The sequence below is a fragment of the Ovis canadensis genome, chromosome 1, assembly GCF_042477335.2.
Source record: "Ovis canadensis isolate MfBH-ARS-UI-01 breed Bighorn chromosome 1, ARS-UI_OviCan_v2, whole genome shotgun sequence".
In the NCBI taxonomy this organism is placed as follows: domain Eukaryota; kingdom Metazoa; phylum Chordata; class Mammalia; order Artiodactyla; family Bovidae; genus Ovis; species Ovis canadensis.
The window spans coordinates 277,262,267-277,288,347 of NC_091245.1; the positions used below are offsets into that span (position 1 = coordinate 277,262,267).

The following is a 26,081-nucleotide window of genomic DNA, read 5'->3' on the forward strand; positions in this document are numbered from 1 at the left end:
TTCAGGATTTTGTCTCTTTCTACCTTACTCTTTTAAATACTTCAGTCCAACAAAATAGCAGACAAAACGTTTATTCCCTTTTTCTTAAGGGAATAAGGTCATACTGGAATAATGAGAATTGGTTCTTTAGAATTTAGGTATCATTTATAGTAACCTGGAGATTTAATCACAGAATAATACATGTAAGAATGTTATAGCACACACAAAAAAGTACAGAGAATTTTAAAAAGAACAAATTTCAGGGCACTTTCAAATTCTGAGGCGTAAGAAAGCCCTCTTGGGTATCATTAAGTTAAAAGATTCTTCCCTTCAGACTCAGAATGAAAATTACTACGAATGATAAGACAATGGGCACTGATGGCATGGCCCATGGAAGCTTCATTAGGACAGGGCTATATGGAGTTTCCACGTTTTAATGAAGGGGCTGGCCCAAGAAAGAAAAGCCAGGAAGCTCCTCTAAATCCATGGCAGGTCACACGATGCTGCTACAAGTGATTCCCTTAGAAAGGGGTTATCCTACTGCTACTCTTTCTTTCCAAGGCTCAACCTTCAAACTGCTTATACTACTACTTCTTTCCTTTCCGTCGCTGCTCCAGAAGCAAACCTCCTGCAACAACGGTGGAGACTGGAAAAGCAAGACTGTGGGTCTAGCAAAGGGGCTCTGGATCTCTAGTTGCTTGTCACGATTTACAATGTCTGAGGAGGAGCCACCTAATCTAAAAATGGATTGTTAACTAACTCAAGTGTATTTTGGGGATATGCTTATTACTAAACAACTTTTGTGGTTTAGAAACATCAAAACTACTCTGACTCTCCTGGACGTATTTTACTTAAAGAAAGAAAGAAAGAAAGAAAACAGGCTAAAAAAATAAAAGTAAAAATCTATCTGTTCTTTAACAAATAACTAATATTTTAATGTTTCTTATAAAAACAATTCCTTTCAGATACTCTGATTAACTTTTAAGTGACAAAAAGTTTCAGCCTTCTTTAATACCAATATTTTGCACAATTTAAAATACAGCCATTGAGTTTAGCATTTCAAGGAAAAAAAAAAGTAAAAGAAAAAAGGAGAATGGTAACTCAACTAAGAAGTTTATGTACCTAGAAAAGTTAATTTGTTTTAGATTCTTTAAAAAAATTTTTGACCCAGAATTTTAGTTATCCTAATTACCATCCCAATTGGATATCTCTATGTGTGGATTCTAGATAAAAGATAAAGTATTTTGAAGTAATAAACATCAGACCCACTGATTGGACTGTTTGTTTAGAATCTGTTTTACTGGGTTTAGATAAGGAAAACTTCAATAAAGCTAACTATATATTGAGTTTCACTGATTAAAAATGCAGTTTTAAAAACTCTGCTTTTGTGGTAAATTTCTAGACAAATCATAAAAGCACAATATTGCAGATATTGTACTGTTCACAGGTACTTGTTGGAGAAGTGCTTGTATTTAAACTATCAAAATTCTGACCTTTCAAAATAGGTTTTCTAAAACAATTTTTTTTTCAAAAAATCAACATTTGTTTTTAAACTCTTAAAATGTCAAGTAAAAATCCTTACAGATATATCTTAAAAGTTATTCTTTTCAGTCTCAATTATTTTTTACTTTTAACTATATATTCAACACAGAACCAGTTTCTAAGTAAATGTCTAATGAAAAACTTTCAATGTAAAATAAAACTAAGCAATCTAATATAACTTATATAGAAAGTCTGAGTATGATTTATCAAAATTCAGAATTAAATTTCTATAATAGTGGAAAACTTTCAGTCTCTTACTATTCAACACCTGTGACTTCCTATGAGACTAGAAAGTTAGCAGAGAGGATCAAACAGACTTAAGCACTGCCCGACTTCTTCTAAAGTGATGAACTCTTTTATCCTAGAAAAGACAGAAATGGTCCATTTTAATTTCATTGAAAATTCCTATTACCATTATCACCTAAGAGACTTGAAAATTACTTAAAAGAAAGCATTTTTTTTTAAGATTTAAAACTATAAATAATGAGAGAAAAGTGATCCTTTCGTGAAAGCATTCTTGAACTTTCGGATAACAAATATACCAATGGTCAGTTTTATTCAACAATTCAGTTAAAAAACAAATCTCGGTGACTCAGAAAAAGAGGACTCAGAAATCTACAGTTTTCTAATATGTAGATTCTTATTAATTCATGATTCTGCGCTGATGTCCCAAAGACAGCTGGTAAAAAACATGAAATTTTTAAAAATCTTATTTTTACTAAAATATATCTAACAGAAATCATGGCTTTATGATGGCTTGAGAACAGCACTCCATTTCAATCTATGCTTTTAGGTTAAAAGATACAAGTTTTGGCATCTTTAAAGGCATATCCTTAAGCTATAATGAAGATATGTAATTTTTAAGGAGATGAATAGAAAAATTAAACTATATGCAAAAATTTCCTTTCACTTTGTTGCCAGCAGATGTGCAGACAGAGGAAATGAGGCCTTACAAAGAGGGATGGAGCTGAGAACCAGTTCAGTTCAGTTTCAGTTTAGTCGCTCAGTCATCTCCAACTCTTTGCCACCCCATGAACTGCAGCACACCAGGCCTCCCTGTCCATCACCAACTCCCAGAGTTCACCCAAACCCATGTCAACTGAGTCAGTGATGCCATCCAGCCATCTCACCCTCTGTCATCCCCTTCTCCTCCTGCTCCTGATCCCTCCCAGCACCAGAGTCTTTTCCAATGAGTCAACTCTTCACATGAGGTGGCCAAAGTACTGGAGTTTCAGCTTCAGCATCATTCCTTCCAATGAACACCCAGGACTGATCTCCTTTAGAATGGACTGGTTGGATCTCCTTGCAGTCCAAGGAACTCTCAAGAGTCTTCTCCAACACCACAGTTCAAAAGCATCAATTCTTTGGTGCTCAGCTTCTTTCACAGTCCAACTTTCACATCCATACATGACCACTGGAAAAACCATAGCCTTGACTAGATGGACTTTTGTTGGCAAAGTAATGTCTCTGCTTTTGAATATGCTATCTAGGTTGGTCAGAACTTTCCTTCCAAGGAGTAGCTGTCTTTTAATTTCATGGCTGCAATCACCATCTGCAGTGATTTTGAGCCCCCCAAAATAAAGTCAGCCACTGTTTCCATTGTTTCCCCATCTATTTGCCATGAAGTGATGGGACTGGATGCCATGATCTTCGTTTTCTGAATGTTGAGCTTTAAACCAACTTTTTCACTCTCCTCTTTCACATCCATCAAGAGGCTTTTTAGTTCCTCTTCACTTTATGCCATAAGGCTGGTGTCATCTGCATACCTGAGGTTATTGGTATTTCTCCCGGCAATCTTGATTCCAGCTTGTGCTTCTTCCAGCCCAGCGTTTCCTATAATGTACTCTGCATAGAAGTTAAATAAGCAGGGTGACAATATACAGCCTTGACGTACTCCTTTTCCTATTTGGAACCAGTCTGTTGTTCCATGTCCAGTTCTAATTGTTACTTCCTGACTTGCATATAGGTTTCTCAAGAGGCAGGTCAGATGGTCTGGTATTCCCATCTCTTTCAGAATTTTTCAGTTTACTGCAACCCACACAGGCAAAGGTTTTGGCATAGTCAATAAAGCAAAAATAGATGTTTTTCTGGAACTCTCTTGCTTTTTCAATTATCCAGCAGATATTGGCAATTTGATCTCTGGTTCCTCTGCCTTTTCTAAATCCAGCTGGAACATCTGGAAGTTCACAGTTCACGTACTGTTGAAGCGTGGCTTGGAGAATTTTAAGTATTACTTTACTAGCATGTGAGATGAGTACAACTGTGTGGTAGTTTGAGCATTCTTTGGCATTACCTTTGGGATTGGAATGAAAACTGACCTTTTCCAGTCCTGTGGCCACTGCTGAGTTTTCCAAATTTGCTGACATACTGAGTGCAGCACTTTCACAGCATCATCTTTCAGGATTTGAAATAGCTCCACTGGAATTCCATCACCTCCACTAGCTTTGTTCGTAGTGATGCTTTCTAAGGCCCACTTGACTTTACATTCCAGGATGTCTGGCTCTAGGTTAGTGATCACACCATCATGATTATCTTGGTCATGAGGCTCTTTTTTGTACAGTTCTTCTGTGTATTCTTGCCACCTCTTAATATCTTCTGCTTCTGTTAGGTCCATACCATTTCTGTCCTCTATCAAGCCCATCTTTGCATGAAATTTTCCCTTGGTATCTCTAAATCCATTCCCTTCTCCAGGAGATCTTCCCGACCCAAGGATTGAACCTGGGTCTCCCGCATTGTAGGCAGACGCTTTACCGTCTGAACCACCATGGAAGTTTGAGAACCAGTAATAACATAATAAAAGTATTTTATTCTCTATACTTTTAGCTTAATTGTGTCATTTTCCTAGGAATTAAATTCTGCTATCATATAAAGGGTAGCTTCTGGAAATTATGTAACATGTTAACAGGGTAATAACCTTTTTAGGTTAAAGTCCATAAAAGTGGTCACAAACTCAAGTATTTTAAAAAATCAGACAGGGTATCATGGAAAGAGGGTATATCCTGTGTTGTGTGAGTGCTCAGTTGTGTCCAACTCTTTGCAACATCATGGACTGTAGCCCACCTGGCTCCTCTGTCCTTTGGATTTGCCAGGCAAAAATAACTGGAGTGGGTTGCCATTTCCTTCTCCATATCCTGCCTTAGTACATTTAAATTCAATTAAAACAACAATAATAACATTTAGCTGATCAAAATAAACAGGCCTAGATGCTAGACAACTTCTAACTCTTCGCTCAGAGGAGCAGAAAACTTTGGAAGCTTCAAAGGTAGACTTTTGCTTGCTGCTGCTGCTGCTGCTAAGTCGCATGAGTCGTGTCTGACTCTGTGCAACCCCATAGATGGCAGCCCACCAGGCTCCCCCGTCCCTGGGATTCTCCAGGCAAGAACACTGGAGTGGGTTGCCATTTCCTTCTCCAATGCATGAAAGTGAAAAGTGAAAGTGAAGTCGCTCAGTTGTGTCTGACTCTTAGCAACCCTGTGGACTGCAGCCAGCTAGGCTCCTCCGTCCATGGGATTTTCCAGGCAAGAGCACTGGAGTGGGTTGCCATTTCCGTCTCCGGACTTTTGCTTAATACCAGGTAAAAGTCAAGTTTAAAGACTGGCTGGTTAAAGAGTTCCTGCTTTACAAACAAATCCGTTAGCACTGCCTGTTTAACCTTCAGAACCCTGGGCAAAGTAAGCTGTTACACAGCCCCCAATTCTTTCCTTTTAAATTTACTATCTATGCACAATGAAAAACAAGAGAACAAAAGTCAACTTTAAATGACTAAGTCTACTCCCTATTGAGAAGATGACTAAGAACTTAATTCTTCTACAGCTCTAGTCTTTTGTATTAAACGAAGCCCTAAGTACTTCTTCTAAAAATGCTTTCAGTTTTATCCTATTTCCATTCATTGATGGAAAAAAAGCTATTCACCTTTCCCTGTTTTAAGATACAAAGAAATGGTTTAAAATTTCCCTTTTAATGTAAAATGCTGCATTTTGGAAAAATTCTGGCAGCTCCTTGGAAAGTTAAACATAGTTACTATTTGACTCAGCAATTTCATTCTTAGGTATATACCCAAGAGAAATAAAAACCTATGTCCACACAAAATTTAGTACACAAATGTTCATACCATTACTCATCAGGGCCTCAACGTGGAAAACAACCCAAATGTCTATCAAGTGATGAACTGATAAACCACAAACTGGTAGATCCATAAATAAAAAGAAAATGAAGCACGAACACATGCTGTAACACTGATGAGCCTCAAAAACATTTCAGTTGGTGGAAGTCAGTCAGAAAAGGTAACATGTATTATTCTATTGATGTGAAACACAACAGGCAAATTCTTAAAGAGGGAGGGACTGGGGGCAGGAGAAGGGGACGACAGAGGATCAGATGGCTGGATGGCATCGCAGACTCGATGGACGTGAGTCTGAGTGAATTCTGGGAGTTGGTGATGGACAGGGAGGCCTGGCGTGCTGCAATTCATGGGGTCGCAAAGAGTCGGACACGACTGAGCGACTGAACTGAACTGAAGGGCTGAGTTGGGGAGAATAGAGAGTGACTAATGGGTAAGGAGCGTTATTTTGGAGGTGATCAAAATACTCTAAAATTTATTGTAGTTATGACTGTACAACTCTGTGCATACTCCATGAAGTATTAAATTGCACACTTTAAATGGGTGAATTGCAGGGTATGAAAATTGTATCTCAATAAGCCTGCTGTAAAAATACAACAAAAAATTTCCCTTTACTAAGGACATTATTCTTCCTTTGGTGAACCAACAAGTTCCCTTCCATATTCAGAGGCTGAGAACTAAAGGGATCTCAGAGACTCATTTCAGACTTGTAAGAACTAGAGCCTGAGTAAGATTTAAGTGATTTGTCCAAGGTGACAGCACTAGGATCAGAAGCGACAGGCACTTCCCTAAATTCTAGCACCCACATTCTTCTCCACTTTCCCAGCTCTCAATCTTCTTTCTACTCAGCTCTTTTTACTACTTCACTTACATCTTCCACAAAAGGTTCAGGTGCCTCATCTGAGTAGCCGATTCGCTCTTCTCCTTAGTCCAACATCCACGTACTCTAAGTTTCGTTTCCGGTATCTAAAATTTTCTTTTCCTATTTGGTCAACTTTCAAGAACTCTTTGAATTACAGTATTATTGTTGCTCTTTAGTCCCTAAATCATACGCTCCTGCTAAAGATTTCTTCCCTAAGGGTAACCTACACTATACCAAGATTTAAGCAGATACACTGCTACTTAACACTCACTCTCAGACTACAGTGAAAAGCTAAGGGTTCAATTATATGCTCTATGTAAGCTCAATATATATATACATAAATATACGTATACCACAGGGAAAAAAAAGATGCTTTATGGGTGACGAGTATTCTTTTTATCCTACATATTATTATTTTCATACCTTGAAGTAGTCGTCTTGAGTGACAACGGAGTTTCTCAGTCTATTCTCTGGATTAAATAGACAAGATACCACCGTCTGTATGCTTCTGTCCACCGATTTCTGAAACACAGAAGTTTTCAGTAAAGACTTTTCATTCTTTTATTCACTGGTAACAAGCTTTTTGAAAAAGCTTAATAAATACATACACTTATTTCTAAAGAATTCTCATGCAGTTTTTTCATTTTTACCGTGTCACATAGTATGTAACTTTTATACCAAATTTAAGAATTGTTTCAGAAACTTAAGAGTACTGGTTTAGAAAGCTCAATTAGTCAAGCCTTCAGATAGCTATTTTTAAGTCTCTTTAACTTTTCCTGTTAGACTGAAAATAGTGAGCCCTCAACATTTCAAGAAACATTTACTCAGGTTAAACTCTGATAATATAACTCTAAGTTATTTTGGTGTGGTTTTTTTTTTTCAAATTTTACATTGTATAACAAATCTGGGATTATTTTCACTGCTGCTGCTACTGCTAAGTCGCTTCAGTCGTGTCCAACTCTGTGCGACCCCATGGACGGCAGCCCACCAGGCTCCCCCATCCCTAGGATTGTCCAGGCAAGAACACTGGAGTGGGCTGCGGTGAGAATGCCGTGAACAACTGCACAATGCGGTCCATCTAAGCAAAGGTCGAAACTGGTGAAAGACAGGCAGACGAAGCCATACTGATCCCTCTTTTGAAGAGCAGGATTCTTGAGGAAAACTACCCACTGGACTCTGTCAAACCATGTTAATATTTATTAAGGTAGGTAGGTAGGAAGGTGTAGTTGCTCAGTCGTGTCTGACTCTTGCGACCCTGTGGACTGCAGCCTACCAGGCTTCTCCGTCCATGGAATTCTCCAGGCAAGAATACTGGAGTGGGTTACCATTTCCTTCTCCAGGGGATCTTCCCGACCCAGGGATCGAACCCGGGTCTCCTGCATTTGAGGCAGACACTTTATAACCTCTGAGCCACCAGGGAAGCCAAACAAACCAAAAAAATCCAATGAAAATGGAAGAAAGGGAAGGACAACTGAATCAGTAACTGGTTTGTGGGTACCTAGAATTTCATTAACTTTTATGTAAATTGTGAAGCTTTTAGTCAGTAACTCAAACTCTTTATATATATTTAAATTTGAGCAAAGATATGTTTCTCAAACAGCCATTATTAAAACTTGAAAAAGCACATATAGAAATATAAACATTAATGAACAAAATTCGATGTTTGCCTTTTGTGGGCCATTTCCAGAGGATGGAGTGGCTTCATGAACTGAACATTCACTGGGCAAAACTTCAGCTCCTGTATCAACTTCATTACAGTGGTAGTTAATGGTTGTATACGCCTACATTTAAAAGGATAAAAGTGTAATTAAAGAGATGTACATCAGATATTCTTCAAAATAGTGAGCTCATACTCAAAGTTTAAATGTGTATTGTTCTGAAGTTCAATTACATTATTTCAGAAACTATTTTAAACTAAATAGTTGAAATGCACTATGGGAATCTTACATTTTGAAATGTTAACATAATCAGAATTAAAAGGAGAATTTCTGTAAGAAACTTCAACATATAGTATGGGAAGGGAATTTCCCAGTGCCTGAGAATTTTTGCTCATATTATGTCCTTCAAATATCCAATCCTGATAAAAGACAGACGGTAAAAAAGGCGCAGATATTTTAGAGGTAGCTTCCTCTTTTATTCATTTTCTTATATAACAGTGTTGAGAGCAAAACATTTTTGCTTCTCTCAACAGATTTTTTTTTTTTTTGGCTAGAAAACTTGAGGCAGATTCAATATTAATTATAAATGTGGAGTTAGAAATAGCACAGGTATTAGTACTATCTTTCTTGGTTACATGTTCTGAGCACCGGAGTATGCAGGGTGGCCATTACTTAAGTACAGACAAAATAATCTGAGAAACAAAAAGCACAGTATCTCCCATGGGAGAGTGTGTATGTGTATATATATATATACACACTTGAGTTGCAAAGAAATGTAACACATAAAGTAAAAGGGCATTTAAAATATTTCCAGGCATACTTAACATGGCAAAGGTCAAGAAATACATAACAGTGAAATACTTTTAAAACACAGAACAGGAAGTACATGCTTGGCTACTTCACCTTACCGGAGGAATAACATAACTCCTTTGTTCCCCAGCAGGCCACTGCGGTGGCATCTTAAAAAAAAAAAAGAAAAAAAGAAAAGAATGCTTACATGCTAACTTAAATATTGCTTTACACTGTCACAAGGATCTGAAATAGACAATGTTGAGGTACTGGTGCTGGTTTCCTTGAGCTTGTTATAACAAAAGAAAATGGAAGAGAAAAGTACTTTATGATATGTATGATTTTATTGTTACTTTCATATATTAACTCCATCTTTTTCTCAATTTTCTGGAGTTGGTTTTCAGGAAAACTCAAGAGACAGTAGCTCTTTGAATTTATTACCATAGTCAGTGTCACAGGTCCTATCTATGGACAGAAATTCTAGTAGTCAGCTAAAATAAACATTATCAAACATAATTGCAATTCAATGCTCTAAGAACTGAGTAATCATTTCATCTCAACCTATGCCGCTATAAAGACTCCTAAGATTCAGCCTGTATGTTTTAGCTATTAGACAGCAAAGGTGAAGACTACATGTTGAAATATAGAAGAGGACACCAAAACTTGTAAGACAGTACAAGAGAAAGCTTGCCAAGCTTATTTCTGTCCAAATATTATTCTCTTATTCTAAATAATAGAGAAGCCCTAATTCTAGACTAATTCTGTTTTTCCTTAAATTTTAGGCACACTCAACTACTTTAAATGAAAAACTATTAGGGAAATTTATGTAAAGGCCTAAATAATAATCCAAAGTAATTTTGATCCCTATTAAATTACCTGATAATTATAAACAGGCAGCTGATATCCAGTGATAACCTGAACTGGTGAACTTGGATAAGGAGGATAAGCCTGAAAACAAAGTTTACAGAAAGAATGAATGAACAACGTACATTTTAAAAAATCAGAACGGAGTATCATTCCCCATGCAATAAAAACATGAAAATAAGGAAATCTTATATATTTCCAGTTTTTTATATCCAATCCAAAATTCTGAGTGAGTGCTTTCATGAAGAAATAAGTATTCTCTGTCAAATGTTAGCTTTTTGGGCCGGGAGAAGGAAGAGATAAATAAAGGAAGTGACTGATTTTGCAAGCCCAAGTTTATCTTTTTTGTATATTTATTCCCACCCAGAAGTTTTTCGTAGTCACGATGAAGCTCTATTAGAATAGATTTCCATGTTAGCATTAAATTAATACATGTGTGCTATTTTTTGGTAAGGATATTTGCAGGCAGTTTTGTATTCCTTTGACAGTATTTTGGGGTAACATGGAATATTCCCTACAGACATTTTGGCTCTTTTTGTGTTTTACTTCTAAAAGTTAAGGGCAATGTACAACCCCAAACTGGAAAAGAGAGAGTATAATGTATTATATATTTCAATAAATATTTACTGACTGAAAACATCTAGGTAGTAGCATACAAAAATATACCAGAATAGGTAATAATACCGCATGGTAAATTTTATGAACAAGCACGGCTTTTCTTGTAGCTGTTTTTTTTTTTTTAATGTAATAAAAGATATATTCTATACGTCAGGTAGATGAAAAATGCAAACAAACGAGAGACACTGCAGAGCCTTTTCACTATTATTTTATTTCTTTTCCTAAGAATAAAATGTCTTTTGAACTGAAGGTAAACTGAAGTAAGAAGAAAATAAATGTTATTTATTATCAATAGGAAACAAGTATTCCAAATTTTACTTTGAATATTAAAGAAATCAAGACAAGATAAATTATATACCAGAAACTCATAGAACTTACAAATATAATTAAATCGTCAGAAATTTATCCACGTTAGAACCGCAAGACATCTAGAAATCAACAATCTGTATGAAGAGACACCTGGAAATCACTGCAAGGAAAGACTAGTTGACCCCAGGAAAGAATAAACCAGGTAAACACATGAAGAAAACTGTCTTCAAGCATTTTAGGAGTTATTTGGGGAAAAAATAAAGAGGAGATAGATTCTATATGGCTACAGTGATCAGTTCTCAGATAAAGACTTACAAACTATACAGAAGCAGATATAAGCTTAGTGTAAGAAGTAATGGAACACCAAGGGAACATGTCATGCAAAGATGGGCAAAATAAAGGACAGAAACGCCAAGGACTTACCACAAGCAGAAGAGATTCAAAAGAGGTGGCAAGAATACACAGAACTGTGCAACAAAGGTCTTAATGAACCAGATAACCACAATGATGTGGTCACTCACCTAGAGCCAGACATCCTGGAGTGTGAAGTCAAGTGGGCCTTAGGAAGCATCACTACAAACAAAGCTAGTAGAGGTGATGGATTTCCAGCTGGGCTATTTCAAATCCTAAAAGATGGTGCTGTTAAAGTATTGCACTCAGTATACCAGAAAATTCGGAAAGCTCAGCAGTGGCCACAGGACTGAAAATGGTTAGTTTCCATTTCAATCCCAAAGAAGGGCAATGCCAAATAATGTTTGAACTACCATATAATTGAGCTTGTTTCACATGCTGGCAAGGTAATGCTCAAAAGCCTTCAAGTTAGGGTTTAACAGCATGTGAACCAAGAACTTCCAGATGTACAAGCTGGATTTAGAAAAGGCAGAGGAACCGTAGGTCAAATTGCTAACATCTTTTGGGTCATAGAGAAAGCAAGAGAATTCCAGAAAACCAACTACTTCTGCTTCATTGGCTATACTAAAGCCTTTGAAAGTGTAGATCATAAAAAAACTAAGGAAAATTCTTCAAGACATGGGAATACTAGACCACCTTATCTGCCTCCTGAGAAGCCTGTATGCAGGTCAAGAAGCAACAGTTAGAACCAGACATAGAACAATGGACTAGTTCAAAATTGAGAAAGGCATATTGCAAGGCTGTACGTGGTAATCCTGATAAATGAACTTCTACACAGAGTACATCATCCTAAATGCTGGGCTGGATGAATCATAAGCTGGAATCAAGATTGCCAGAAGAATTATCACCAACCTCAGATATGGAGATGACACCATCTTAATGGCAGAAAGCGAAGAACTAAAGAGCTCCCTGATGAAGGCAAGTGGAAAAGCTGGCTTAAAACTCAACATTCAAAAAACTAAGATTCTGACATCTGGTCCCATCACTTAATGGCAAATAGATGGGAGAAAATGGAAACAGTGGTAGACTTTATTTTCTTGGGCTCCAAAATCACTGCGAACGGTGAATGCAGCCATGACATTAAAAGACGCTTGCTCCTTGGAAAAAAATCTATGACAAACCTAGATAGCATGTTAAAAAGCAGAGATATCCCTTTGCTGACAAAGGTCTGTATAATCAAAGCTATGGCTTTTCCAATAGTCACATACGGATGTGAGAGTTGGACCATAAAGTGTGAACACTTAAGAACTGATGGTTTTGAACTGTGGTCCTGAAGAAGACTCTTGAGTCTCCTGGACAGCAAGGAGATCAAACCAGTCAATTATAAAGGAAACAAACCCTGATTATTCATTGAAGGAGTGATACTGAAGCTGAAGCTCCAATATATGACCACCTGATACAAAGAGCCAACTCACTGGAAAAGACCCTGATGTTGGGAAAGATTGAGGGTGGGAGGAGAAGGGGACAACAGAGAACGAAATGGTTGCCTGGTATCACTGAAGTAATGGATGTGCGTTTGAGCAAACTCCAGGAGATAATGAAGGACAGGGAAGCCTGGCATCCTACAGTCCATGGCGTTGCAAAGAGCTGGACAGGACTTAGCAACTGAACAATAACAAGAACAAGCAACACTAAGAATGACATTTTTGACAAAATGTCCCATCAGTCACAAGTATTCAAACAGCGCTAGTACTGTCACCTATTACGGAAATTGTTGACATGACTCCACAGAGGGTAAGAACTAAGACTGGCTTCATTTTTAAGGTGCTCACATCAATAATAAGATCTCTAGTATAATACACACACCAAAAAAAAAGGAGCGTAGGTACTTCTTACCTGAACATACTGAGTTATAGGGTTCATCATGGTTGGAGGCTGCATGTAAGTTTCAGTGTTTGGATTACTCCAGACACTCTGAAATTGTGGTGGAGGAGGAGGATTAAAAACCAAAGGACGTGGCTGCACATGATAAGCACCTTTTTAAAGAGTAAAAAGAAAACAAAGTCTATTTTCAGTTCTCTGAAAAGCCACAAGTGTGTCAACAAGAACAATTCCTTTCTTTACTCACACAAATTTTGTTTCCTGATTGCAGGGCCCAGTTTCAGCTTTTTACCATGGAAATTTATCTGTGACTGAAAATAAAACCGTATCAAAACTAGAATTAATGTCCAAGTCTTTACTTCCAAGACTTTGATAAAATACCCAAGTTCTCTAAAATTACTATTATAAGATAAGATCAGGGGTAAGAATATACCAAATCAAAACTTATCAGCATGAAACCACCTTACTTACCTTAACTCTAATAAAATTTTGAGAAGTTATGGAATTTGATAAAAAAAAAAACCTTTACTGTCTCGAATCTTTCCTGTCTCTAGTTCATGAAGCTAGATGCGCAATCAAAAATACAGAGGTTCTGATAAGTTATATAAATTATTCCAAGCCTGAATTTCAAACAGGAAGTACATTTATTTCTATATCTTATAAAAGAATGAGTATATATTCAGGATGCAAATAATACTAAACACCACATCCATAACATAATAGATTTTTTCCAAAAGATTACTTACTTCTACTATCTTCTGCACATCCACGTCATTATAAAATGAAACAAATCCATAGCTAGAAAGTCAGACAGATGAAGTATAAAATCACCACCATATCAGTACATGGTTTAAAACTAGTGTTCTATTATTGACTAAATAATGCTAAAGGATAAAAAATATACTGAGATAAATAACTATAAGATGTACATGATAGATTCTCTATAAATACTACTGTTTTACTTTCCTACCCTGATCTACAGATTTGTGTCAGAATTCACAAAGATTAAGGCAGTGTAGGAACTTAATTAACAAAAAAAAATTCATACCTATGAATCTGAGTTTAACTTATTATCTATCGCAAAATCATTAAAATTTAAGATACTGTGAAATGCATGAAGAAAACAATTCTTTGATAAAAACAGACTAATCTTCTTAAGTGAAATGAAGACAAAAAATATTTAAATACAAACACTAGGCAAATGATTAAATAAAAGAGCTGGCAGCAAAACTTATCCTCTACATGAAAGAAGTTACAAAGCAACAAGTTTCACTTATACAAATGTTAGAATACCAGTTTTCAATTTTTCTTTTCTGAAATTCTATATATGGTATAGTTCAGGTATTTATTATAATTTATATTGAACATATGTTTTACTCACCCTTTGGACACACCAGTTCGATCCGTGATTATCTTCACTTCTTTTACTGAACCATATCTAGCAAAGAAACTTCTAATTTCTGTTTCATCCATCTATGCAGAAGAATTTGATTTTTAAAAGTAAAAATTCAACATTGAAAAATTTCAATGATACTACAAAGAAGATTTGGTGATGTGGAAATATCTCCTCCAAGCATCCCCAAACTACATATCTGTATCAAAGATATTTTTAGCCCCTAAAAGTTATACATAAAAACAATTCCAAACCTGCATGAACTACTTAAAAAAAAAAAGTCTTATGTTTACAACATTACCCAAATCCCACTATTCACAAAATACTTTCAATAAATGAAAACATGAATACATTACCCTAACATCAATTCCACCAACGAAAACAGTGTTCGGCATGATTTTGCCTTCTGGCAGAACATAGCCTTGGCTGGTGGCAGCTGAAGAAGACTGGGTGCTGGCCTCTCTGGAGACGGCTGAGTTTGGAGTCTCAGGATTTGCTGCAGACTGTAATTTGGAAAGCAGATGTCATCACTGGATTTGCAGGCTAAAATCATAGATGCTGTGAAATATAATTTGTTTTTAAGGATGCATATTGTCACCCTGCCCATTTAACTTCTACACAGAGTACATCATGCAAAATGCTGGGATGGATGAATCACAAGCTGGAATCAAAAATTGTTGGGAGAAATATCACCAGCCTCAGATATGCAGATGACACCACCCTAATGGAAGAAAGTGAAGAGGAACTAAAGAGCCTCTTGATGAAGATGAAAGAGGAGAGTGAAAAAGCTAGCTTGAAACTCATCATTCAAAAAACTAAGATCCTGGCATCTGGTCCCATCACTTAATGGCAAACCAACAAGGAAAAATGGAAACAGCAACAGACTTTATTTTCTTGGGCTCCAAAATTACTGTGGACACTAATTGCAGCCATCAAGTTAAAAGACACTCGCTCCTTGGAAGAAAAGCTATGCCAAACCTAGACAGCTAATAAAAAGCAGAGACATCACTTTGCCGACAAGGGTCCACTGCTGTGGTTTTTCCAGTAGTCATGAATGGATGTTAGAGTTGGACTACAAAGAACACTGAGCGCTGAAGAACTGATGCTTCTGAATGGTGGTGCTGGAGAAGACTCTTGAGAGTTCCTTGGACTGCAAGGAGATTAAACCTGTCAATCTTACAGGAAACCAATCCTGAATACTCACTGGAAAGACTGAGGCTGAAGCTACAAACCTCTGGCCACCTGACGTGAAGAGTCAACTCACTGGAAAAGACCCTGACCCTGGGAAAGACTGAAGGCAAAAGGAGAAGCTGGCAGAGGATGAGAGAGTTGGATGGCATCACCAACTCAATGGACATGAGTTTGCGCAAACTCAGGGAGACAGTGAAGGACAGGGAAGCCTGGCATGCTGCAGTCCATGTGGTCACAGAGTCAGACAGGACTGAGTGACTGAACAACCATAACAATAGTAGTTAAGTACAAAAGGCTGCAAGATGAAGATGAAGATACTATACCTTAGCTTATGAAGGAAAACAGAAGCAAGGACAAAAGAAACTGATAAATATTTTTGACAATATTAGCAGAATGTTATAGATATTAGTTACAATCATGGAAATTAAGAGTTCCTATTTTGTTAGATGCCAGAAATCATGATAAATTTAAGATTTCTACAAACTGCTATACAAATGAAATAAAAATTGCTGTGTTTCCAAATTGGAGTGTTTGGGCTTTTCTCTATTAATTCATGCTCATACTAATGTTCTAACATACTTTGTATTTCTATCTGAATATCTCCTAACTCTTTCCTTTAACTATGTTACAGTGATATTTCATGACAATGAAGTCAGTGAGAATAAAAACTAATTTAAAGCTTTTGCATTTTTAAATGTTTTATAACTTTTTTTCTAAATGGGACTATATTACGTAAGTCACACACCTTGAACTATAGAGAAATTTGACTAGATTTCTTTCCAAGATAGAAAATTTATCACTCTTTCAATTAATTCACAAACACCCAAGGCAGTTCTGAAATTCTTACAGATTTTCTCTTCAATTTCCCCTTCATTTGTGAATGAATTTTCAATACCTTTTTATTTGATAAACTATTTATAGTATTAGCTGTATGTGAACCACAATGGCTAGATGTATTTCAGTTGAGAGGTATAATATTCACGCAGAAAACTGCCGGAGTAAAAAGGGTTATGATAATATATTGATTCAACCTGGGGAAGATTTTGTGGCCCAGGGGCACTTTTTGGTTTTCTCAGTTGGGGGGTGTACCTGGTAGAGGAAAATAACAGAAAGGGAGAGACCAGAGCTCTCCTCAAGAAAATCAGAAACACCACAAGAACACTTCATGCAAAGATGGGCTCGATAAAGGGCAGAAACAGTAAGGACCTAACAGAAGCAGATGTGATTCAGAAAAGGTGGCAAGAATACACAGAACTGTACAAAAAAAAGTCTTAATGACCTGGATAACCATGATGGTGTGGTCACTAACCTAGAGCCAGACATCCTGGAGTGTAAAGTCAAGTGGGCTTTAGGAGGCATTACTACAAACAAAGCTAGTGGAGGTGATGGAACTCCAGCTGAGCTACTGCAAATCCTAGATGATGCTGTGAAAGTGCTGTACTCAGTATGTCAGCAAATCTGGAAAACTCAGAAGTGGCCACAGCACTAGAAAAGGACAGTTTTCATTCCAATCCCAAAGATGAACAATGCCAAAGAATGTTCAAACTAACATACAATTGTGCTCGTTTCACGTAAGGAAGATTATGCTAAAAATCCTTCAGGCTAGATTTCAACATAACATGAAACAAGAACTTCCAGATGTTCAAGCTGGATTTAGAAAAGGCAGAGGAACCAGAGATAAAACTGCTAACATCTTTTGGATCATAGAGAAAGCAAGAGAACTCCAGAAAAACAACTACTTCTGCTTCATTAATGAATTAATTCATTAATTATGCTAAAGACTTTGACTATATGGATCACAATAAACTGGAAAATCCTTCAAAAGACAGGAATACCAGACCACCTTACCTGCCTCCTGAGAAACCTGCAGGTCAAGATGCAACAGTTAGAACTGGACATGGAACACTGGACTGGTTCAAAATTGGGAAAGGAGTGTGGCAAGGCTGTATACTGTAACCCCAATTATTTAACTTCTATACAGAGTACATCATCTCAAATCCCGGGCTGGATGAATCACAAACTGCAATTAAGACTACTGGGAGAAACAGCACCCTCAGGTATGCAGATGACACCACCCTAATGGCAGAAAATGAAGAGGCACTAAAGAGCTTCTTGATGAAGGTGAAAGAGGAGAGTGGAAAAGTTGCCTTAAAACTAAACATTCAAAAAATTAAGATCATGGCATCTGATCCCATCACTTCATGGCAAACAGATGGGGGAAAATGGAAACAGTGACAGACTTTATTTTCCTGGGCTCCAGAATCACTGTGGTGAATGCAGCCATGAAGTTGAAGGTTGCTTGTTCCTTCAAAGAAAAGCTATGACTCTTTGCGACCCCATGAACTGCAGCCCACCAGGCTCCTCCCTGCATGGGATTCTCCAGGCAAGAGTACTGGAGTGGGTTGCCATTTCCTTCTCCAGGGGATCTTCGCGACCCAGGGATCAAACCCGAGTCTCCTGCATTCCAGGCAGACGCTTTAACCTCTGAGCCACCAGGGAAGCCCATGACAAACCTAGACAATATATTAAAAAGCAGAGACATCACTTTGCCAACACAGGTCTGTATAGTCAACACTATGGTTTTTCCAGTAATCATGTACAGATGTGAGAGTTGGACCATAAAGAAGGCTGAGTGCGGAAGAATTCATGCTTTCGAACTGTGGTGCTGGAGAAGACTCTTGAGAGTCCCTTGGACAGCAAGATCAAACCAGTCGTTCCTAAAGGAATTCAGTTCTGAATATTCATTGGAAGGACTGATGCTGAAGCTCCAATACTATGGCCACCTAATGAGAAGAGCCAACTCATTGAGAAAGACTCTGATGCTGAGAAAGATCGAAGGCTCCAGGAGAAGGGGGCGACAGAGTATGAGATGGTTGAATCACATCCTTGACCCAATGGATGAGCTGAACAAACTTGGGGCAATGGTGAAGGACAGGGAAACCCAGTGAGCTGCAGTCCATGGCATCTCAAAGTCAGACAAACCTGGTTATCTGGTTGGTAGAAGCCAGAGATACAATAAGCATCCTACAATGCAAACAAGAGCCCCCCATAACAAAGAATTACCTGGCCCCGAATCTGCATAGGGTCAGCTGAAAAACTCTGTGATATTGTTGCCAGAATAAAAAGAGTAAAGTGCTAAATCTCATGTTCTGTTTAAGTAAAATGGATATGAGACAACAAAACAGTAATCTGAGAAAAAGAAAAATCCATTAGATGCTATAGACAGTTTCCTTTGGGTTGCACAAATTGGGATATTAACTATAAAATACATCTAATCATTTCACTAGGGTCAGGTCTTAAGGAAGGCACCATTCTGTCCATCCTATTTCTTAGCCAGCAGATGGCGCTCAAAGCTAAACTAAGGAACATACACCTCTTAAGAGGCCTAAACAACAGGGATTTTAAAACTGCCTGTGTGTGTGTTTCTATACGATTACTAACTTATATACGAGCTTCCTAGGTGGCTCAGTGGGTAAAGAATCCGCCTTCAGGAGACGTGGGTTTGATTCCTGGGTGGGGAAGATCCCCTGGAGTAGGGCATGGCAACCTACTCCAGTATTCTTGCCTGGAAAACCCCATGGACAGAAGAGCCTGGCAGGCTACAGTCCATTGGGTCGCAGAGTTGGACACAACTGAAGCAACTTACCATTAGCAGCACATAACGTTATGACCAACCTAGATAGCATATTCAAAAGCAGAGACATTACTTTGCCGACTAAGGTCTGTCTAGTCAAGGCTATGGTTTTTCCTGTGGTCATGTATGGATGTGAGAGTTGGACTGTGAAGAAGGCTAAGCTCCGTAAGAACTGATGCGTTTAAACTGTGGTGTTGGAGAAGACTCTTGAGAGTCCCTTGGACGGCAAGGAGATCCAACCAATCCATTCTGAAGGAGATCAGCCCTAGGATTTCTTTGGAAGGAATGATGCTAAAGCTGAAACGCCAATACTTTGGCCACCTCATGCAAAGAGTTGACTCATTGGAAAAGACTCTGATGCTGGGAGGGATTGAGGGCAGGAGGAGAAGGGGACGACAGAGGGTGAGATGGCTGGATGGCATCACCGACTCTGGACATGAGTCTGAGTGAATTCCGGGAGTTGGTGATGGACAGGGAGGCCTGGCGTCTGCAATTCAGACAATCTTTAGGTACTTTTAAACTATTGCCAAAAATACTCTACAAATGAATTATGGTTGTTCAGCTGCTAAGTTGTGTCTGATTCTTTGCTACTCCATGGACTGCAGCACACCAGGCTTCTGTGTCTTTCACTATCTCCTGAATTTTGCTCAGACTCATGTCCACTGAGCCAGTGATGCTATTTTAGGTTAAAGCTAAAAGTTTGGTGTTAAAAAATTAATCATAACTAATCAATAGCATGCAGAAAATAAATTACATGTAAATTAGATGACAGAAGTAATTATTTTTCTTAATTACACCTTCAAGTGAGTTGACGGGTTCTAAAATGAGTAATTCTGGAATATTAAGTAAGGGTGAAATTAGAGGCCATCATATACACAATTCTCATCACTACTATTTTCAGTAACGATTCTCTTTTATATGAATGACCAAGTGACAAAGATAACTAAAACTGGGACTAAAACTTATCATCCCTAAAGCATCTGGGATGTCAGCTCTTTGACAACATTTCATTCAACTATTAACATCTACATGCAAGCAAACTGAAATCTATGTATACTGACTAGGTCAGACTAAAAGTCTATAATTTGCAGTCATCAGTGTTACATCCAGAGAAGGAAGTAGTTATTAAAGAGAAAAGGAAATTCTATTAAGAAACTGTACATGAAAATCAGAATAAAGCCTTTTATGTAAATCCAAGAGTAGACTCTCAGGGGAGGGAGGTGGAATCCAAACAATAAACATACAATCCTGGGAAAGCTAAGCAAGAAAAAGGCAAGAATAAAAAAACACACATTAGTCTTGAAAAAAATGGGCTATGACTACTATCCCAAAACCTGGTTAAGATGGTCCACTCCTGCACCCAACACAGAGATGGGAAAGTCTAGCAGCATAAAAAAAATATACAGTTAAGAACAGTTTATTGTAAATTCAAGTATGGTTATTAGGAAATCTGTTACTGTAATTCACCACAGAAAAATCATTTGATAAAATATAGTATTTCTTAATTTAAAAAAAACTCAAAATGAAAAAACTTTATTTTCTCTCAATCTAATTCTAGATTATCAGTAAGTTCAAAGTAAAACATGACAGTAATTTATGCTAAAACTAGAAATAAGGGTCTCTCCTTATCACCACTATAAATTTTTTCCATTATATATGATAAATGTTAAATATTAATAGAGTTCTTATAAATCACCATGAAAAGACAAATACAAATAGAAAGGTGGATCAAGAATGGAAAAAAGAGAAATGGAAAACATTAATGACAAACCCTAACTTCACTAATGATAAAAAAAAGTACATCAACACAAGTGGAATATTTTCCAATTAGACTGGCAACTTTAAAACATATACTACCTTTCACTGGGAAGTGTGTGGAAAGGGGGTCATATTACACACCACCAGTGGGAATATATACTAGTATACCCTTTACCAAGAGTTACTAGGAAAAAATTATCATAGTTCAAAATTGTTATAATATGGGCATAACCCTTTTAACCAGTGATTCTACTCCTGGCAATTTATTTCAAGCTATTAATAAACAGGCCAAAACATTTTCACAAAGATACCCATTACTGTATTGTTTTAATGCACACAAATTACTCATTATAAGAGAATTTGGTAAAATAAGTGATGGTAATATATAAGTATACAATTTTTGGTAAAGTAAGAAATTATGTATTCAAAATTATTTTAAATTTCTCTTTGGAATAAGGCCCACTATATTAAGTGAAGGACACAGGTTGTAGTATAGTATTACATGGTACGGTAAAATTTTTATAAAATACACCTATTTGCAATACATACATGAAAGCAATCTGGAAGGACATACATCAAAACTTCAGAGTGGTTACATACCTAGTTTAAGATGGACCTCTGCTTCCTTACATTGATTACTTTCTAATGAGTTAATATGCTAGTTTTATATAAGAAAAAAATCAATATACGTATGCATTTCTCCCCTCGCCTTCTTAAAAAAAGAGGATAAAACCCAACATTCACAGTAACTCAGCTTATTAAGTAATTACTGATGTGGATAAGTACAAGACACAATTATTACAAACAGCAGTTGCATACACTTGTAAACCTTTACTTTAAACTGTGTGCCCTAATAAATTGTATATAAATTTTCTCCCTTTACTTCTAAAAATAGTGTATACTAGTTATTACACCACAGGCGACACTACACTACAGTATTTAATGCTATGTACATCATCGGAGGCTTGATGGTTGGTCAAAACTGTTCTCAAGAGATGCCCCTCGAGGTGGCATCGACTCTAATGCATTTGACAAAACGCTGGTCAATGTCACCCAACAGACCGCATTAATACTCGAGGGACGCTCTGTTGGAGGGTTTCTGGTTTCTTTAACGGAACAGTATTTCCCAAGCTAAAAATTCCTCGAGCTCCCCGCTCCGCGGCCGCTCCAAGGCTAGGGCAGTGCCGACCTCGTGAGGAGATGATGGCGTCCCCACCCGAGGTCGCCGCGGCGGCCGCCACCGCACAAGCACGAGGTCAGCCCGGCGCCCGCACCCTCCGCACGGACACACCCGCCCAGGCCCCCAGGCCCCGCCCCGGCCTCGCCCCGGCCCGCGGGGGCCCCCGCCTCGGGGCCTCCCGCCCGCCGGCGCCCCGCCCGCGTGCGCCTCGAGGGCCGCGCCAGGCCCGACGCCATCTCGCGGAGGCCGGGCCGCCCGCCTGCCTCGGCAAGCGCGGGAACCGCGCCTTCCGGGGCGGCGTGGGGCGCGGGCCCCGCCCGGAGTCCGGCCGGCCGGGTGCCAGGCGCCCCTCCACACCCCGGCGGCTGCGGCCCGAAGGCCACAGGCCTTGCACGTGCTGGGCAGCGGCCCCCGGCGCTCCGACAGCCCGGCCTCATCCCCTCCGCCCGCCCGAGGCGCCGCGCAGGCCGCGCCAGGCCGCCTCGCCCGCCCTCAGGCGGGGCCCCCAGGACAGGCAAGCGCGGCAGCCCCGCGCCGGGCCCCGGCCCAGGCCCCCTTCAGCGTCCCGGCCACCCCAAGGAGCCCCCTTGGCCTCCTCCACTCACCATGATGGCGACAGCCAGTGTTCCCTCAGAGGGGCTCGAGGACGAAGCAGAGGCTGGCTTCGGGCACCGCGCTCGGAGCTGCTGTTGGGTCTGCTCGTGCCCGCTGCCCGGCCGGACTGGGCACAGGGAGCGGCGGCACACCGGGCAGAGAGTCAGAGGCGGGTGGCGAGGCCGAGGGGCGCCGGCGGACTGAGGCGTGGCCAGCGGGGCGCCGGGAGGGGGCTCCTGCGCAAGGTGCGGGGGCCCCGTCGTGGAGGCGCCTCAGCCAATGGGCGGCCGCGCTGGCGCCCCCCGGCGGCGGGGGCGGGGCGGGGCGGGGGTGGGAGGCTCGTGGAGCCCGGCTGCGCAGGCTGGGGGTACGCAGGGGGCGCGTGAGGGCCGTCCTCCCACCCCCCCCCAAGCGCCGCCCCCAGATGAGGGGGCTGGCCGACCCACCGAAAGGCGTGTTACCCCGAAAGTGCTGTGGAGGCCCGCCTGAAATAAGTAGGCCTACTCACATACACACTAAAGTCAAAAACAATCTTGAATGTGTCCAGGCGCTAGTTTCAAAATGGCGTCCTGAAGGCACAGGATTAGCCCGATCGTGGGCACCCCTACCCTCGCCACCAAAATCAATGGAAACGCCAACAGAAATAGCAAATAGAAATATGGATATGGAGAACAGGCACGGAGGCGTCAAAAGTACAAAAACTTGGGCGAATTCCCTTCAACTCTGAGGAAGATGGGGTTGGATTGGAAGAAACACCAGCTAGGGCAGGCCAGCTTGGCGTTCAAGATGTTCCTTCTTTGAAGAAACAGTCATCAAAGCCTGTGGTTGCCAGAAACGCAAGGTGTAGGAGGGAACAAAACAGTCAAACATTCCTTTGGGGAGTTCACATTGTGAGGGGGAGAATTTTTCTTCTAGGCCTCACAGAAAGAAGCCAGGCCTGCCTAGAGAGTTCTAAAACCACCTCAAGGTCAGAGAAACAAGGCCTAGAGCAAGGGTGAGCTGCAGGGCAGCTGGGGCAGCAAAGCACAGAACTTTGGAAACTAGCACGCTGTGTCCACAAGGAGTACCCCTGACTTTTATCCTCAGATTTCACTTCTGTATCGATGAGAAATAAGAAAATGTTATTCTTTTCAGTAACCAGAAAACTGACCACAAACACCTAACATCACTGGGTAGTATAACAATTAACCTGATTTTGAATGTGCTGCTAAACTTATAAAAATGAAGGCAAATACCAAGATGCCAGAAATCAAAATAAACTGAAAATCAGAGCAGTGAGTTGTTGAACTGATTCTTCTCTGACCGTGGGTGTGAGGGCTGGGGTGTACAGTGATTAATCTGCTGGTTTGCCCTGAACCTTACTGGTTTTGGAACTGAGAAACAGCTACATTCTTGGAAACCAGGTCAGAGGCGGTGGAGAACAGTTATGTCATCTTAGGTGTGGGCCAAACATTGGTCTTTGTGACTTGAGGCCTGAAATTGCAGGGGCAGAGGTAGGGGTGTGGAGTGGCCCAGGGTCTGCGCTGGTACTGAGTACACGGCAAAAGGCGGTTGGCCACGAGAGACATCAACTCAGGAAAAGGGCAGACTAGGGCAAATGGAAAACACCCAGGAGACAAGCAGCTGTCCTCTTTCTGGATGAAAATGAAAATTATTTAACTGATGAAATTTAAAAATCCTAAGCCTGCATTTCATGAGTTTGGAGTTTATAGCACTTGGGCTGGTGTTGGGATTTCAAAACCTACAAATTAATTCCTTTTAACTTTTGCCTCCTCCCTGCAAAAAGTTCCCAGTCGAGGTGCAATTGGAATGCCTGGCAAAAACAAAACCAACCTGTAAGGATGCTTCCACAAAAGGGTGAAAGGGCTTCTCAGGATAAAAGAACCCTTTAAAGTTGAGCTCAGAATGAAAAATTATACTATCTACCATGAATAGGAATGGCAGACAATGAAGATTAAAACATCAGAAACTTGCAAAAGAAATTTCTTTTGGAGGGTGTGTGTGCGCGTGCTCGAGTGTGTGCGCACCTATGTGAGCTGTGTGCATTTGGGGGCATGTGTCTTTTTCTCTATTTGGAGTCATCCGTCTTGTATATTGTAAGGTGATTTTTCTACTGTTTTATAGCTTTTAACAAAGTTTTAAACAAAGTCTCAAGCCACTAAATATCTTTACTCACTTCTTGAATAATTCAAAGGTCTCAGGATGTTTTAACTGGGCACACCTCTACTAATTTAGCAGCTTGATTTCCCTGGTGGCTTAGACGGTAAAGCGTCTGTCTACAATGCGGGAGACTTGGGCTCGATCCCTGCGTCGGGAAGAATCCCCTGGAGAAGGAAATAGCAATCCACTCCAGCACTATTGCCTGGAAAATCCCTTGGACAGAGGAGCTTGGTAGGCTACAGTCCATGGGGTCGCAAAGAGTCGGGCACAATTGAGCGACGTCACTCACTTCACTTGTTAATCCCTGCTTTAGATCTATCCTGTTTTCCTTCTGTAAATTAGACATCATTCTTTTTTTAGACCCATCTGCATGTGTAAAAATATTTTGATTACCATTTCTCTGCATACCTCAGATCTTCCTTCTGGGTGGTTTTCCTTTTGCCTGAAGTAAATTCTATACAATTTCCTTTAATAAGTGTGATGTGTGGCAAACAAGTTTTTCACCTGAAACTCATTTATTTTGCCCTTGTTCATTGAAGATAATTCTACTGGATATATAATACTAGGTTAGCCACTGTCTCTTTTCCTCAGAATACTGAACATATGATTCTGTTATTTTCTGGTTTCTGTTGCTAGAGAAATCTGTTGTCAATCTAATCGCTGTTTTTCTTAGGTGTTCTGAAATTTCACAATGATGTGGCAAAGTGAAAGGTTTTAAAAATTTCTCCTCAGGAGTTTTTGGACGCTCTGGAATTGCAGATTAACTTTCAAGAATTCTAAAAGTTTTCACCCATATTCTTGTCAAAGATTAACTGGTTAAGGAATTTCACCTATTTTTCGTATTCCATAAGCAATTCTTGTGGTTACTTTTGTTTAGCTCATGACTTTTCAAAGGTTGATTGTATTTTCTTAAAACCTTATAAAATCTCCATGTAATATAGAGGAAAACAATTGTGATTTAAGATCAAGATTGACTGTAACTATTTCAGCATGCTAAGATTGATAGTGTAATTCTCATAAATTCAGAAATAAATTTTTGTATTGCTTCCTGTCCTCCAGAGACGGATAGAGGAGAGAGAAGGAAAAAGACCAATAAAAGTTTTCTGCCAGTTCTTTTGTGCTCCCAAAGGCCATGACTTTGGATAGAAAGCTTAAAATTAGCAGTATAAACACTCTCATTCATTTGCAAACCATTTTC

The 26,081-nt window shown here is 39.5% G+C and overlaps 1 protein-coding gene across 1 annotated transcript; it reads right to left on the minus strand.

Annotated features, from left to right (window-relative positions):
• Positions 1-1,828: 1,828 nt before the first annotated feature.
• Positions 1,829-22,566, minus strand: DAZL (deleted in azoospermia like). Its single transcript, XM_069598781.1, has 12 exons — positions 22,320-22,566; positions 22,139-22,224; positions 14,723-14,869; positions 14,355-14,446; positions 13,720-13,771; positions 13,221-13,284; positions 12,989-13,128; positions 9,827-9,898; positions 9,070-9,120; positions 8,171-8,284; positions 6,927-7,025; positions 1,829-1,882 (listed from the first exon to the last, which is right to left on the minus strand). The coding sequence occupies exons 1-12, from the start codon at positions 22,564-22,566 to the stop codon at positions 1,829-1,831; spliced, it is 1,218 nt and encodes a 405-aa protein (XP_069454882.1).
• Positions 22,567-26,081: the final 3,515 nt, after the last annotated feature.

Coding starts and splice junctions, on each gene's coding strand:
- DAZL (XM_069598781.1), bottom strand. CDS start 22,566: ATGAGGCCGGGCTGTCGGAGCGCCGGGGGCCGCTGCCCAGCACGTGCA. Junction 14,870..22,138: donor CGCCATCATCTCCTCACGAG/GTCGGCACTGCC, acceptor TCCAAATTACAG/TCTGCAGCAAATCCTGAGAC. Junction 14,447..14,722: donor TTGGTGGAATTGATGTTAGG/GTAATGTATTCA, acceptor TCTTCTGCATAG/ATGGATGAAACAGAAATTAG.